At 41.9% G+C, this 15,648-nt stretch overlaps 3 protein-coding genes across 3 annotated transcripts in view; all 3 read right to left on the minus strand.

The window, feature by feature from the left end:
• The window catches only part of LOC118416177 (out at first protein-like), a 33,536-nt gene extending 30,640 nt beyond the window's left edge, over positions 1-2,896 (minus strand). Inside the window, exon 1 of the mRNA XM_035821260.1 lies at positions 2,538-2,896. Within this exon, the coding sequence (XP_035677153.1) occupies positions 2,538-2,756 (219 nt within the window). The 5' untranslated portion in view covers positions 2,757-2,896. The remainder of the gene's footprint in view (positions 1-2,537) is intronic.
• A 3,073-nt stretch (positions 2,897-5,969) lies between these two features.
• On the minus strand, positions 5,970-8,013 carry LOC118419622. Its single transcript, XM_035826134.1, has 3 exons — positions 7,991-8,013; positions 6,290-6,392; positions 5,970-6,188 (listed from the first exon to the last, which is right to left on the minus strand). The coding sequence occupies exons 1-3, from the start codon at positions 8,011-8,013 to the stop codon at positions 6,009-6,011; spliced, it is 306 nt and encodes a 101-aa protein (XP_035682027.1). The 3' UTR covers positions 5,970-6,008.
• Positions 8,014-9,561: 1,548 nt separating this feature from the next.
• Positions 9,562-15,120, minus strand: LOC118425494 (titin-like). Its single transcript, XM_035834359.1, has 8 exons — positions 15,010-15,120; positions 13,930-13,992; positions 13,564-13,812; positions 12,631-12,657; positions 12,003-12,311; positions 10,790-11,068; positions 9,971-10,393; positions 9,562-9,832 (listed from the first exon to the last, which is right to left on the minus strand). Exons 1-8 carry the CDS (start codon positions 15,116-15,118, stop codon positions 9,654-9,656), a joined length of 1,638 nt encoding a protein of 545 aa, XP_035690252.1. The 5' UTR covers positions 15,119-15,120; the 3' UTR covers positions 9,562-9,653.
• Positions 15,121-15,648: the final 528 nt, after the last annotated feature.

Below are 15,648 nucleotides of genomic sequence, written 5' to 3' on the forward strand. Positions count from 1 at the left end.
CAACATGACAAATGTGTGATAAACGTATATCTTTCTTTATGACATGACAAATGTGTGATAAAATGTATATCTTTCTTTGTGACATGACAAATTTGTGATAAAATGTATATTTTTCTTCGTAACATGACAAATGTGTGATAAAATGTATATCTTTCATTTTGACATGAACAACGTGTGATAAATGTATATCTTTCTTTGTGACATGACGAATGTATTATGTATGATAAAATCTATATATTTTTTCATGACATGACAAACGTGTGATGAAATGTAAAAAATTCCAAGTTCTATGAACCAATATCTTGTGCAAACATTGCTGTATCTAGTGAACCACAATGTATGGATATACAAGATAAACCAGTATGAGAAAATTGAGTATCCTGTCCACGTGTATGGGATGTCACCTGGCAAACAGTCGACCTGGCAAACAGTCCAACTGTATAATCCCCAAGCAGATCCTACGATGGGATGAGATAGTATCATAAGCTGGCCGAAGGAGTTTCGAAAATGCTATCTCCTAGTCCTAGGCCAGCTACACTCCTTCTGCCAGCCCATGACACTCATACAGTACATGTATCTCAAAAGATGTTGGTAGCTTGAGGAATGGGTCCAGTCTACTTGACACTATCTCACACTATCTCATTCAGTCATTGCACCAAAAGATCTGCTTGGAGTTGGAGATTACAACTGTAGCCTTGTCTGTGCTTTCTACAACTGTAGCCTTGTCTGTGCTTTCTACAACTGTAGCCTTGTCTGTGCTTTCTACAACTGTAGCCTTGTCTGTGCTTTCAAAACATCTGCTTGGAGATTACAACTGTAGCCTTGTCTGTGCTTTGGCTGACCGCATGAAGTGGACGCAACTGGGTTCAATCAAGGCCTACAGCACAGGGCATTTGTGGTGTCTGTGATTGGAATGGCGATCATGTCCTGTTGGACCATTCATGGTTAGCCTGTGTCGCTATGTGCATTTCGGATAACGGATACCGTACTGGTAAGTACATGACTGTGTACAAATGAAGCGAGATGACAAAGTGTAGGGAAATATTCTGCGCTGCTGTCATGTTTCGTCCAAAAGGGCCTAGTATGTTTTGTTTAGCGCCTGTCGCTGTGTGTGTGTGTGTCTGTCTGTCTCTCTCAGTGTGAATCTTTGTGTCTGTCTTCTTGTGTGTCTACCTGTATGTGTGTCTCTGTGTGTGTCTGTATGTTTGTCTGTGTGTCTCTCTCAGTGTGAATCTTTGTGTCTGCCTTCCTGTGTGTCTACCTGTATGTGTGTCTGTGTGTGTGTCTGTATGTTTGTCTGAGTGTCTGCCTGTATCTTGTCTGTGTAAGTGTCTGTCTGTGTGTCTACCTGTGTATTTGTGTGTGTGGCCTTGTCTGTGTCTTTGTGTCTTTGTGTCTGTGTGTGTGTCTGTATGTTTGTCTGAGTGTCTGCCTGTATCTTGTCTGTGTAAGTGTCTGTCTGTGTGTCTATCTGTGTATTTAAGTGTGTGGCCTTGTCTGTGTCTTTGTGTCTGTATGTCTATGTGTGACAGTCTGTGTATCTGTGTACAATTCCCAACACAGTATTGTACTGTATACACATCGCAGTATTCACCAAACATCCCCAGTGATACTACGGTACGTGTTATCTGTGCAACTGGAACATTCGTAAATAAGCAAGGGTAAGGGCTGAAGTCTGCCATCACTGATGGCTTGTTCCATATGCTTCTGTTGTCTTGGGTAAGCCCTGTGTGAACCACTGCATGTGTGTGGTACTGTCACCAGTCCAAACAACTTGGTGTATAATTTCTCCAAGCAGAGGTTTTCAGTGAAAATTTCACTCTGGCTGTTTTTCACGTGTTTTTGCGACACCGTTTAAATCGTGTCCACCAGCTAGCAGGACATATAAAACGGCACACAAAGCGGAAAGCCCAATAAAAATGCCTAAAAACACGTCAAAAACGGAGTCGAACCTCTGCTTGGAGAGAAACTTGGCGCCCTCCTATCTACAACTGCTGCCAGTTTCCTTATGTTCCGGAAACGTGTTTTCGTCTGCTATAAAAATCAGGACTCTCTGTTCGATCTGGTAAAAGTTGATCTGTGGGTCGCGCATATGCCGGAACTGTTACAGATGTTTATCTTTCCTTCCACAGAACCCTTTCCTGGTAAAGAAATCTCAAATTGGATCTGACTTTTGCAGGCCAGCGATGTCGAGTATGTGAGAGGAAGTCACAAGTACCGCACGGGATTGGGACAAAAACAAAATCTTGCGAAACGTGGGCATTTTGAACGACCGACCTGACAATTGTTTTAGCCTGAAGACGATGTGGTATTATTCACTATAAGGGTATGGTAAGGAAGGGAAGTGGCTTACCGATTTAAAGTCGATGACCATAGTGACCAGTGTGCCATCGTACTTCTGATTTTGATACGTGTGGCCGGGACAAAAACAAAATCTTGCGGGAAACGTGGGCATTGAACGAACGGTCTGACATATGTTTTAGTCTGAAGACGATGTGGTATTATTTACTAGAAGGGTATGTCAAGGAAGGGCTTACCGATTTAAAGTCGATGACCATAGTGACCAGCGTGCCATCGGACTTCTGAAACTCCAGTGTGATGATATCCTGGTCCGTATCAGCCATGATACTCTCCTGGGTCACATCCCCGCCACGGTTCCGTACGTTGACCACCAGCTGGGCGGTCCCTCCTCCTGCGCTCACCCACAGCAGCAGCACCACCAGCAGCACACAGCCAGGAGAAGAAGGGCTAACCATAGTTCGGGACCACAGAGACGCGTATCCGGCCGCTACATCCTCTCATCGCGACAAACAAAACTGCACTAGTGAGTCGGTGCCTCTAACGTTACTCCTGCGCTTGTTGACTCAACCCACTCGCAACTCTCGTGACCTTCTCGCGAACTGCCTCCAAGTCTCGCGAGGTTTCGGGGGCGTTCCGCCAGGCTCCGGACTCTCTCTGGACAAGCTGTTGCAACAGCGCCATACAGCGACGAAGAATCATAAAGACAGATAGACAACGTCTGACACTGAATATTGTAGTCTGTGTAATACCCGCCTCACATTATATACGATCTTCGGACGTACTTCGCGATCGCAGGAAGGTCGGCTGATTTTAAGATCTTAAGATGGTCTTGCGTATTTTTTGCCCAAAATCTCTTCCCCTCACATATAAGCGAGCCTCTTGCGATCGACGGTGAATAAATCTATGATAATGAACCTCCCATGACCTCTTGCGCGCGGACAAGGGAACACAAAACGTTCCTCAAAAAAGGCAAGAGATCAATAAATGTTGCTTATTTTGTTGTCGGAATCTTTTTAACCAATGAATGGAATGCGCGGGCATAATAGAAATGACACAAGAAAGGAAAGTGTGTCACAAAGCCAGCCTACATACTGCCACAGGGGCCACAGCGTTAGAATTACCCTCACATTCCCAGAAATTCAATATTTGTAAACAGTAGGAAGTCGGGTGAACGTCGCCCAAATGTCGCCCGACTAACGGGCGTTCGCCATCCGATTTGCGTTCGATGATTAATAACTATGTCTGTGCTCGCCTATCGGTCTTCAATCGTTGGATTGACGCAAGACTATTGACCGATACCCTTGCGAGGTACGCACGATTTGCACGCACGATCTGCGACACGGTAACGAGCTCTGCGATCTCGGAGATCTCCTGCGACTTGTCGCTTGTGTTAAGAACATGTTTCGCTGCACCGCGACCGTCGTAAGACTCCTGAAAATTGCCGGCGATCCCTAAAAATCGCAAGATGATCGTGAGAACACCGGACGTCTTACTCACGAAAATGTCATTTAGAGCTCGTAAACTAGTCTTCCGATCGAATCGCGCCTAATGTGAGGGGGGTATTAGAGCGCTGCACGATCGCGCGATAGTGGAAAGGTGGCATAAACATGAAGAGCGGCTGTATCAAAAAGGCGCTGTGTGTCTCGTCCCCAACCTAGAGTGATTGTTACATTAGCTCTATATGGTGTAAAATCAGGAAATACCAACTCGTGATGTAAGCAGCCCAATCACCCTTGGTGGGTGCATGAAAACACCAGGGAAAGACGAAAGCAAAATCTTTGAAGTTTCCGTAAATACTTGAACGTAAGAATAATTTCACGTTGCGCAGGTTTTTAGCTGTGATTAAAGCCCCGGTCACAAGAATCGTACGATTGACTGCGATGGAGGTTTTATGCGCGGCATAAGCGCAGTACGTCGTAAGTCGTGGAAGAATCGGAAGCAATGGTTTAAATATATGAAGCCGTGGTCACAAGGATCGTAGTGCATCGTACGATGAGGTCATTAGAGCGTATTTGCGTCAATCGCAGGTAAATCATAGTAAATCGGGGAGCCTCCTATGACGAAAATAGGACTGAAATGGATTTTGAACATGTTCAAAATTTCGCTATCGTCGTAAGATTTTATTTGCCCCCAAAGCAGACTTCATTACGGCAATTTTTGTCTACTGATGAGGTTTTAGATTTATGAATTTTTAGCATGTTGTGATGGTTTCAGTTTTCCCTGATATTGTAGATATTGACGAAAAGGGAAAATATGACATCACTTTGAACGATTGCAATTCAATTTACCATGGCTAGGTGACGCTTTAGAGACATGAGAGGTGATGCTTCTTTGCAAATTGGAAGCCTTCAAGTTTTTGAAACCCTATCTCCTGTTTTAACTTATTTTGATGAGCTTTTAGGTAATTGCTTTAGGTATGCAAAATGACGTAATGACCTTAAATATTTCGGGTTTTTAAAGTGCTTTCGCATCTAGTTTTAGGTCTAACCGCCCCAAAGCGACTGATGCAATATTTTTAAGACAACGAAGACAAGTACAGCCAAACTTTGCCCTATACAACAATGCTAATGATAACACAAATCATGTATATCGTCACTTTTACAGTGCAGTGACGTCATAACCAGAAATAATCACCTCGGTTTTAATAACCTTGCATGAGCGACAGTTAAATGTCCAAGCTATTTGCCCCACGTTTTTTAATGTTTGTTTTTTTTTAGTTTACGTTCCAAAGACGCCACTGTTTCTCGGGACTTGTGCATAGTCTATTTTCATCCAATTGAATTGTATTCAAAGCACGGTGATTTTTTTAGAATAACACAGAATGTTTTAAAACTGTCATCCTTAAAATATTCCTACAGTTTTTCAAGTCATAAAGAATATATTTAGGTTCAAATCAAGATCATGACGCTCTTTGTCGAAATGCTAAGATCTTCTTATATTGTTTGAGTAGTTTTCTGTCTTAATCTGACAAATTTGGTACTTTTCTATTCTATGTACTTAATTTAGGCTAACATGGTACTATGTCCTACAATGTGTGGTGGGACAGAAATCTAAGTTGAGAATACTGTTGCTTTGATTGGGCCAGACTGACTTAAATAGCTTCCTTAGGACACCCAAAAATGCGAGATGGTGAAAAACATGCTGCAACAACATGGTGCTAAATAACAAATGTAAACATTCAGTCCGATCTCTCCTAGGCTTAGTTTGTCTTATGGTCACCTCATTTGAGCCTGTAATGGGTAATCATCGCTATGGCGATAATACTTCTATTGTAATTTTTTGTTGACAAAGGGGGACAAGGGCCTCCATGGAGGGGTCCATTGGGTCACATGTGACAATGTATTAAGACCAGACCAAAATCAATACGTTCGCGAAATTCAAATATGAACTCAAGTCAGTGTCCTGTAAAGATAATGATCAATACATACAATAATAGAACAATAGAAATGGACATGCTAGTCTTCTTAAAGCATTCTAGGGATATTTAACAACACAAGATAATGGGCCTTTGATCAATTTCTTTTTGCAATTTAGTCATGTAACGTTTTAATCGCACATACTTTACAACTTTAAAACGGAATTGACTACTTTGAGGAATTCACCTGAAAAGACACACACAACTTATTGCAAACTTCCTACAGCTTCACTCTGGGCTGAAGCAAATGTCAAGTTACAATGTAAGTGGGCTAAAATGTCGTTTCTCAGGTTCAGAGGTCAGTCGTCTTCAGAGGCATCCCCGGCAGCGGCATCATCTCAGTGACAGCCCCGTCCTGTGGGTCTTTGGGACGGTTGCGAGTCTCGGCACTGCGAGTTGGGCTCCACGTCCAGTTGAACAAGGCGGCAGCTTTACTGACCGAAGTGTTGTCATCTCCCCAAGCACGGTGTACCTTCGAATTTGTCATGTTTTTATCTTGATTAGTGTCAACGTCCTGACTATAAGGTCACTCTAATACATATTGACGATGGACAACATTGAAACGTCTCGTACCTTTCCCGGGGCGGCCCCATCTCTCTCCCTTCCGGTGGCACGATGTGGTTCAGGCAGCTCCGGACCCTTGACGTCATCATCACTGACACCATTGATTGGTTTCCTTATGCAAAGGATATCCCATCAGATATAGCTCAATAAAAGGAAAATAAATATATTTGTTACCAGGTGATTTAAACTTGATTCGAATTAGGGTGCACAAGGAAGCTAAAAAGCCAATAATATATGATATAATCTTTCCCTACCATTATCCTTATGGCAATAGGTTCGATGTATCTAAAATTGATAAATAGCCAACTAAAAGTTTGCAAATGACGCTAACTACTGTAAATGCATTTAAGTTCGCGAGGATGTAATTTCGCGGTATCAGGAAAAAGGAATTATCGCGGTGGTTTTAATTTCGCGGTAGCACCATGCATTGCAGTCTCTTACCGCCATGGAAAATATTCGCTGTGGTTTTAAGTTCGCGGTGAAGCGGTCACCGCGAACACCGCGAAAATTGAACCCTCGCGAAAGTTTCTGTACAGTTAGTTAATCAGCATTCTAGCGTTGGTTCTAAAACATTTATTACAATGCAGTAATTTTGCAATACTTGATTTCACTAAAGCCTTCGACAAAGTCCCACATAGCAGACTCATATCAAAACTGGAGTACTATGGAAGTCAAGGTACTACTTTAAACTGGTTAAAGGCTTTCTTGACGAATAGAGAGCAAATGGTAGTGGTAGAAGGGAAGGCCTCAGCTCCAGGTAAAGTAGCATCGGGAGTTCCGCAAGGGACTATTCTGGGACCATTGCTCTCCGTTGTCGATATGTCTTGTTCTGGAAAAATACGGTCTCAATTGCTAGGAGGTAGATTGGATTTGTATGATCAGTTAGGTTGATATTAGCTGATTTTTAATGTGAAATTGTTGCGATTGGAAATTGAGGAATTAGATAGCTGTTGGGCTGGGGAAGAAGTGGTACGAATATTGGCTTAATATCCGTTTTTTCTTATGTTTTGGTTGGCTTAATATCCGTTGTTTCTTATGTTTTGGTTGGCTTAATATCCGTTTTTTCTTATGTTTTGGTTGGCTTAATATCCGTTTTTTCTTATGTTTTTGGTTGGGATAGTTTAATGGATATGAGGCAAGTTATTTTGGACACAGGAACGTTCTATATAGAATGAACAGGTGCTTGTCGTGGCTCCTGTTTTAGATGAAGGTGTAAATGTTGCTGGGGTAAAGGATAATTAACTTTATCAAGAAGCCTATGTTCCAGTAGCGTTTGCATGTATGTGTGTATGTTGATGAAACCTCAAAATGATTAGATTTTGGCCTCCTAGCATTTTTCTACGGTGCTCCAGCGGAATTTCCAATTTTGATCTTGAGTTCTGGACATGATAATGTCGTGATTTTTGAGTGGTAGATACATGTAGCTCTTGGGGCAGAGAATACATGGTTTACGTTGGGCCCCCTAGCGGCTTTATGAAACTGCAGGGGCTTGTTTATTTTCATTTTGAAATTGAAAGAGAACAACTCAAGAAGTGGTTGACAGATCGCCATGATTTTCCATAAATTTTATTCACATAAATATAATTTAGCACGACACAGCAATGCGAACCATCAAATAAAGGGCAAATCAAAACCATGCATAAAGCAAATACTAGCACACACGTCAAACAAAATATGACAAATCAGTGTGTAACATTGCATAATATGCACCATTTTCTCATATGATTCTCCATCTTCCCTCTTCTAGTAGCAATAAGAGTTTCGGCCATTTCAAATAAAGGAACACATTTAATAAATCACTTAAAAATCACTCGTCTAGATTCTCTACTTTTAAAGAGAGAGAGACCGGTGCATCACGGGTAACGTTGCCAAAGTCAATATCAAAGGCATGTACATGCAAGATTTGTCCTGTATTTATCAAGAAACCAGCTTTTCACTATATCCAAGAAATCAATTACTGAAGCTTGGTGACAATCCAATGTGCACATTTTCTTCCTACAGGCGGCAGAGGGATGTCAACACAAATGTATGATAGCCTATTTCTTGTGGGAGAAAACCTTTGGAAAATTTGGTGTTTGAAAAGTCTACTAAGTAGATACAGGGTCAATATTGCTAAAGAGCATAGAATCATAAGCTGTTTTCCAGGGGACAGGAGTATCACAGACGTACAGCAATGGCATTTGTGGTATGTCGATCAACTTTTTAGATACAAGAAAATATGTACATTGTATTTTAAATTCATCTCAATATATCTCATCTATCTAACGATACATCCAATCTTTCATAACCAAAATGCGTGACAACAACAGATAACGAACACAGATTACTCGATACTTCTTACTATAGTAGACCTCAGCAACATCTGAGAATAGCAAACATTTATCACAAAGCAGCCACCATATCCGCATGAGTTCACACAATTAAATGCCTTGTTGCAGGAAAAATAGTTTTTGAATATAGTAACTTGAACCTGATAGAACATTTTATCGTTGATTATGGAACAATGAGTTCCCAAGTTTTCGATATTTAACACAGGAAAATTTACATTCAGCAATCAGATAAACCATGTATTGTAAGCTCAATTTGCCCTTATATTTACAGCTGTCTTAAGAATCGAAAAGAAATTCAACCTGTACAGCATACTAGTATACATGTCATTGTAGATGTAGTAAGATAGCACATTATTACATCACTACTAGGAACTGTAGGACTACTTTGTCATCCTGACCTTCACTTAGCTTGTGGGAGCATAAAAGCACAATGTATATAAAAAATATACATGTTTTGCTCATTCATGTATTCGTTCAAGTATTTAGTTATTGTTGTCTCCACGAAATGTTTCATTGCTCTCCTTTTCTAATATAACTCTTCTCCCTAAATTTATACGTTCTGCTTAATTCTGTACTTTCGTTAAAAGAACACTCTGTTTATTTTTGGAAGACTTTTTCTTGGGCACTTCTCACAAACTTTTGTAGCGTAACGCTGCAATGTACACTGCCGCTAATTCAGTGGTAGTGGAGGGCAAAAAGAGATTTCAAGTGTTTGGATGGGTTCAAATTACTTATGATCTGTTGTGAAGTGATATCAAGCATAACAATGGATGAAATGAGAAATAACTGGTGTGTTTGGGGCAAAAATTTATTTTGGCTCGAACTTACTTCCGCGTATGCTTCCGCTTTGAACGTGATGCGCCCCTTTGCCCCAAATTGACCTCTATCTGATGCGTTGAACTTTTTCATGGGCAACAATTTTCTTGACAGTGTTGTAGTGCCAGGCTCGCGTGTCCGCTTTTATGAACACCTTAGTTTTCGTATTTCTTTATGATTAATCAGATTGGTTTATCATACATACGACATTTCTTTGTTGGACAATTTCAGTCACCAATTTCTGTTTTAGATGCCCTGGTAGTACTGTAGTGGTGCATACCAAACATTAAAGCTGCGCCTGCTAATTTGGAAGAAAAGGTTGTACATGTCTCCAGACCCAGGCTTCCCGTGGCTGAAGGCCGCCTTTTCCTCCGGAGTTCACCAAGCGCAATCACAGACGATGAATCTGTATGCACCAACAGATCGAAAATGAAGATGACGACATGTATCATTCTCTTGTTATCGTGAGAGGAAAGCACAATAATCACGCCATCATCCTGTTGATACAACTGTAACAATAATGTGTGCAACAAACAATGCCTACCTGTAATCGTTGCGTCGATTTCTTTCATCAGTGCGAAGTCATCGTCGGTTGGAGTTTTCAACACTCTGTAGCCATGGGGGCTTGGACGTGTCAGCAGGAGATGTATGCAACAGGAACGGACGTCTTTTGGATCAATGGTGACTTCAAGCTCGACTTTACTTGCGCCACAAGCACGAAGAACTTGCTCAGTCACAAGTAGCTTCTGGAAGTATTGACGCACTTCTCCACGGCAATACATGTCCCAGACTTCTCTCAAACCACCAATGTCCTTGCAGCTGTACACGTAGATTATGCTTCCTTTCTCCACTGTCTTCCCTTTTAACCCCTGATTGCCAAAAGCTCCTTCCCAAAGAGCGTCTTGGGCGGCCTCTCTGTTGTGATGAGCGCCTGCCACATCCACTCGTACGCGAAGCTCGGGGTCAACTGCAAAAGAAAAAAAAGTACTACCGTAAGAACTAGAAAATTGAGTTCAATTACAGAAGACACACGATGTAAACAGTCAATCAAAGACGAACTGTTTGTGTGTATAATGACAGCCACAGTTCGACAACATTGTACAACCAAAGCTCTGCGAGTTCGTATGGACCTGTTTTAAAAAGAGGGAAGGCATGTAAACAATAGATAAAGTGATATCAGATGTTTTGTTTATCCAATTGTTGACGTGCAACACTACATGTAATAGAACTTAGCCATTAGTGTCCCATGTAACACTATCGGATTGCTGCATTTAACCCATGTGGGCAGGAACATGCAAATAGAGATCATGGTGCTTTTGTCTAATGTCTATATTATAAGCACGCCAATAGAAATTTGCCTTACCCATGTCAGAGGGATCGCTCTGGTAGCCTTTACTGTTTCTTGCAGACACTCGGAATCGGTGGCCTTCGATGGGTCTGATTTGCTTGACTCTACACTGCTGCCCTGATACTTGGATGCACGTATCCCACACCTCCCATGGCCTACGGTAGGATTTCTCGACAATGTAGGAAGAGATGCGATAGCCGCCATTGTCTTCTGGTTTTAGCCATTCCAACGACACAGTGCCCTCGACCCTGTCGACATCTATGACGCGCAGGTTACGAGGCGTGCCAGGCTTTCCTATCAAAGAGTATGAATGAATTAAGGGTTAATGACCCGCCCCGATGTGTATATGGTGTCATAACGCCTGGACCTTTGCTATAACCACCGAATAAAACCACCGATGTGAGCGAAGCGAACGAGGTGGTTTTATGAGGTGGTTATAGCAAAGGACCAGGCGTTATGACACCATATACACCGAGGAACAGGCGGGTCATTAACGTTATTATCATATAGCCTACACAAACTTGCAAACTCCTGTATGACGCATAGATCCCTTGGTACGAAACGTGTGAATTCCTTTGTCGAATTTCTGAAAATTCACATTTGCTCTTTGGTACATGCATGTGTAAGGAGATTACAGATTGCATTTTGAAACCAAAATTTCCACAGAAAATATTCGAAACATTGCAGGCTTTTTAGAACAACAAAACTCATTATCAATGTTAGAAGGAGCCATTCCTCTTTGCAGTCTGTACTTATTCTCTCTGCTCTGGCATATGTTTCGCACCTTTTTAATTTTATTGGCCAATACCTGCATATATCTTACTTTCTTGTGTGTGTATCGCTACTTTTGATTGGTCAAAATGAATCGACACCGGCACCGGTGTCAATTTGCATCGACACTGGTGTCGGTGTCAATGCAAATCGACACCGGTGCCAGTGTGGTGCCAACCAACATGGAACGGGGCCTTCTGATTGGTCCGCGGCGCCTGGCTATATGATGATATAACATACGAGTTGAGATATTGATATCAAACACTACACCGTTGATAGTTTTACCTTAAAAACTCAGAAATATCAAATAAACTTTTAAAATCTGGCTTATGCACTTAAGATATGTAAATATGTTTCATTCCCGACGGTAAACGCAGGGAATGCGTTTTCTTGAATACGTAAACGTATAAACTCACAAACGGTCTAACTCACAAGCAAGAAAATCTGCAAACTGTACCTTGTGTTTTGGCGATTCCCCAAGCTGAGTACGCCGGTTCACTCTTTGCACCATTGCGATTAACAGTGCTTACACGGAAGTGGTACTGCTTATTCTTCGTTAGATGACCGACCTCGAATTCTCGTGTGTCGTTAGACAGGCAGTGTTGTTCATGCGCTATTGTCCAAACACGAGATCCGGCCACACTGTACTCTACCATGTAGCCCATCATGAGTCCATCTTCACAAGTAGCAGGTGGCGCCCACTTTATCTTTATCCAAGACTCGGTTGTTTTCACCACCTCGACATCTTCAGGTGCATCCGGCTGACCTTAAGGATAAAGCCAACAACTTGTTGGAATACTTTTTGACCAGCCAGCTATACAACAATACTGTACCACAGTATTAGCCTCTACCAGGCTTCGTGGATCGGTGGTCTAATTGTAGAAATTGGTCAAATAGAGTCAATAGTACGCTAGAGGAGTCCAGTAAATACATTAACCGTCCCACGAAGCCTTGTAGAGGCTACCACATTAACCGACCCACGAAGCCTTGTAGAGGCTACCCCAGTAGAGAGAATGGAGGTAAGTAGACGACATGCACAGTAGTTTAATAAAACAAAACAAAAATCAGAAAATAGGGAGACCTACCAGAGTATCTCAAATCACCGTCAGCACCTAGATTTGTGACAATAGAGATACATTTATCATTATCACGCCAACAGCTAGCCAGTATTTGTCAAACGATTGAAAGTATCTATCAAATAATCAAAAGCAATACCATTTTATAGCATATAACAACTGGGGGGTACTTAAAAAGGGCCGGTTTACGGAGGCAAAAAATGGCTTGCCCTAGAAATGTCCTACGATGTTTGACACGCGCGTGAACTAGGACACATTTTTAGGACAAGTCATGTTTTGTCTAGGCCTTGTGCAAACCGGGCCTTATTCTCCGTCACAGTCTTCGAACGGGGCTGGTTTTTATTTTGGAGTGGAGCGTTGGTTCGCGATTTTCAACGTTGGCTAGGTCCTCTTGAGCCGGGAAAGACAGTTTGCTGTGGAAGACAGTTTTCTGTGGAAGGAAGCTTGCCGTGGAAGGGAGTTCGGGACGGGGCGAAGCTACTATCACCTTCCACGTCAAACTCCATTCCACAGCAAACGGTCTTCCTCGGTAAACTCTCTTTTCCGGCTCAGGAGAACCCAGTCAACGTTAAAAACGGCCCCACCCCCAGAAAACAGTTCCGTTCGAAGACTGCAACGGATAACCTTGATACGTGTATAACTTGATATATATCCTCATTCATGATTTTCTCACAATTGATTGATAATTACCAAACATGGGAGTTCATTCTTGTTCATTTAGTCACCAAGATCAACATTTATGCAATAATTGTAAAATACACCGTATATGGCAGGTTTCTACAACATTGGACAATGTACAAACAATCCACAATACTACAATACAAACATTCTACACCTCTGTTGATATATAATTAAAACGCTACGCTACCTGAAGAACATTAGTGGAAACCTTAAAATTTATGTTACGACTATAAGTGCTTATCATGCTCATGGCTACCTTACCTTCTATCTGTTCTGCGACGTGTACACAGTTACATTCTCGAATAGCCTTGCACAACATCTCCAGAGTTGCGTCCTTGCCATTCGCACCGCGCCACTGCTCGAGCATTGCTCTGCAACACTTTGCCGGATCTTCTCTGTGTTTGAGTCTTATCCCCTGGATGTAGTTATACGCCAGGTCCAATCTATTTCCCAGCTCTTCCCATTTGTAGTGCATCTTCTCCTCGACGGTCTTAAACGCCTTCTGTAGGTCTACAATGAAAAAAAAACACGGTTGAGCCAAACATGTTAGATAACAGCTCTGCTTTTAATATGTTTTGAAATTGCTAAAAATATTTAACAAATATCTGTTGTGAAGTTTTTACGTACCGCTAGTTTTTGTTCTTTTGCTGACAGTAGTTTGCTCATTAGTAGTTGCCCTTGCCCGCTTGCCTGGATTGCAATAGAAACAAATGTTAGTGAAACATATGATTCCTCATGTGCTGTTTAATAGTGGACATTAATCATAATCTTTTAACGAATTATGACGCTTTATCCCACTAGTGATGGAATCGCATGACATACTGGATAAGTTTCTCCACACAAATCAAACTTGTCTCTAATTTGAAAAGTAATATAGGTATCACATAGCCGGGTTACCCGGTAGCATACCCTGTTGTAACCGCTGGCTCAATCTTTTTGCTTGCTAAGGTTGCTTTACAAATATTGAATTTCTCGGAATGTGAGGGTAATTCTAACATTGTGGCCCCTGTGGCAGTATGTAGGCTGGCTTTGTGACACACTTTCCTTTCTTGTGTCATTTCTATTATGCCCGCGCATTCCATACATTGGTTAAAAAGATTCCGACAACAAAATAAGCAACATTTATTGATCTCATTTATTGATTTTTTTTAGGAACGTTTTGTGTTACATTGTCCGCGTGCAAGAGGTCATGGGAGGTTCATTATTATAGATTAATTCATCGTCGATCGCACGAGCCTCGCTTATATGTGAGGGGGACAGTCTTGGGGCGAAAAATACGTAAGACCATCTTAAGATCTTAAAATCAGCCGATCTTCCTGCGATCGCGAAGTACGTCCGAAGATCGTATATAATGTGAGGGGGTATTCCCAAACCCCAGCCCGATCTCAAATTATATTTTTAGGTTGGGGTATGGTATCCAGGCTAAAAAGTATCTACCGTGTGGGGATCCAACTCTTGCAAATTGGGGTTGGGGGTAGCGCTGTTGTAAATTTTCTTAGGGGTGATAATTAAAAAAATAACGGGCATGTTGGCATCAGGACATGGAAACAGTCTGGCATCCTGGCCATTACAATGTAGGACGGTAACCAGGATACATATCATGAGCTTCTAAATCTCAGTCTTACACAGCTTGATCGTGGCATGGACGAAAATAACGTTACCACATTTTGCTTATCTTGCCACAACACAAATATAAGTGAAAAGTACCTTTCGTCTGTGCAGTATGTCTTTCTGGGCTTTCTGTAGGCGACTGGCGTAGCCGCCTCTGGTCAGCTGAACGTAAATCCATCCGCGAGTTTCGTCCAGGTCCAGCCATGATTCATCCCAACTGTCAACAAAGGGCACAAAGTTCTTTGTGTCAAATTTGAAAAGACACTGATAATTAAGAGAGTTTAATCAACTTTAATTCTGACAATTCATTAAACAAAATGCCGCTTGGGGACTCCAACTACATCACTTAAGTTTACTCTCTGCCCCAAGACGCAAGAGCTATTTAGCTTACAATTCTCCCACGACAATAGCTAGTCCAGAACAAGAGATGTCAAAACCAGAAATTGACCCGCAGTTCCCTTGAAGGTCGCCAGGAGGCCCATTCTTGAAATTGACCTTCGTTTTCTTGACCTCTACCCACATGTCATACAGCTTATCTACAGTGAACCCTCGCACGTAACGCAAATGAAGTGTTTCTTACTTCCGGGTACCAGTACAGCCAGTGTGAGAGGTCACTGAGAGAAAAAAAAGAGGTAGGCACGTGACCTGCGCAAAGTATTCACCACGATCGATAATTGACCCAGGGTTATCGCACAGCAGGCAAAGTAAATCTATTTGTCTAGCAAAGTACAAAGT

The sequence above is a fragment of the Branchiostoma floridae genome, chromosome 1, assembly GCF_000003815.2.
Source record: "Branchiostoma floridae strain S238N-H82 chromosome 1, Bfl_VNyyK, whole genome shotgun sequence".
In the NCBI taxonomy this organism is placed as follows: Eukaryota; Metazoa; Chordata; class Leptocardii; order Amphioxiformes; family Branchiostomatidae; genus Branchiostoma; species Branchiostoma floridae.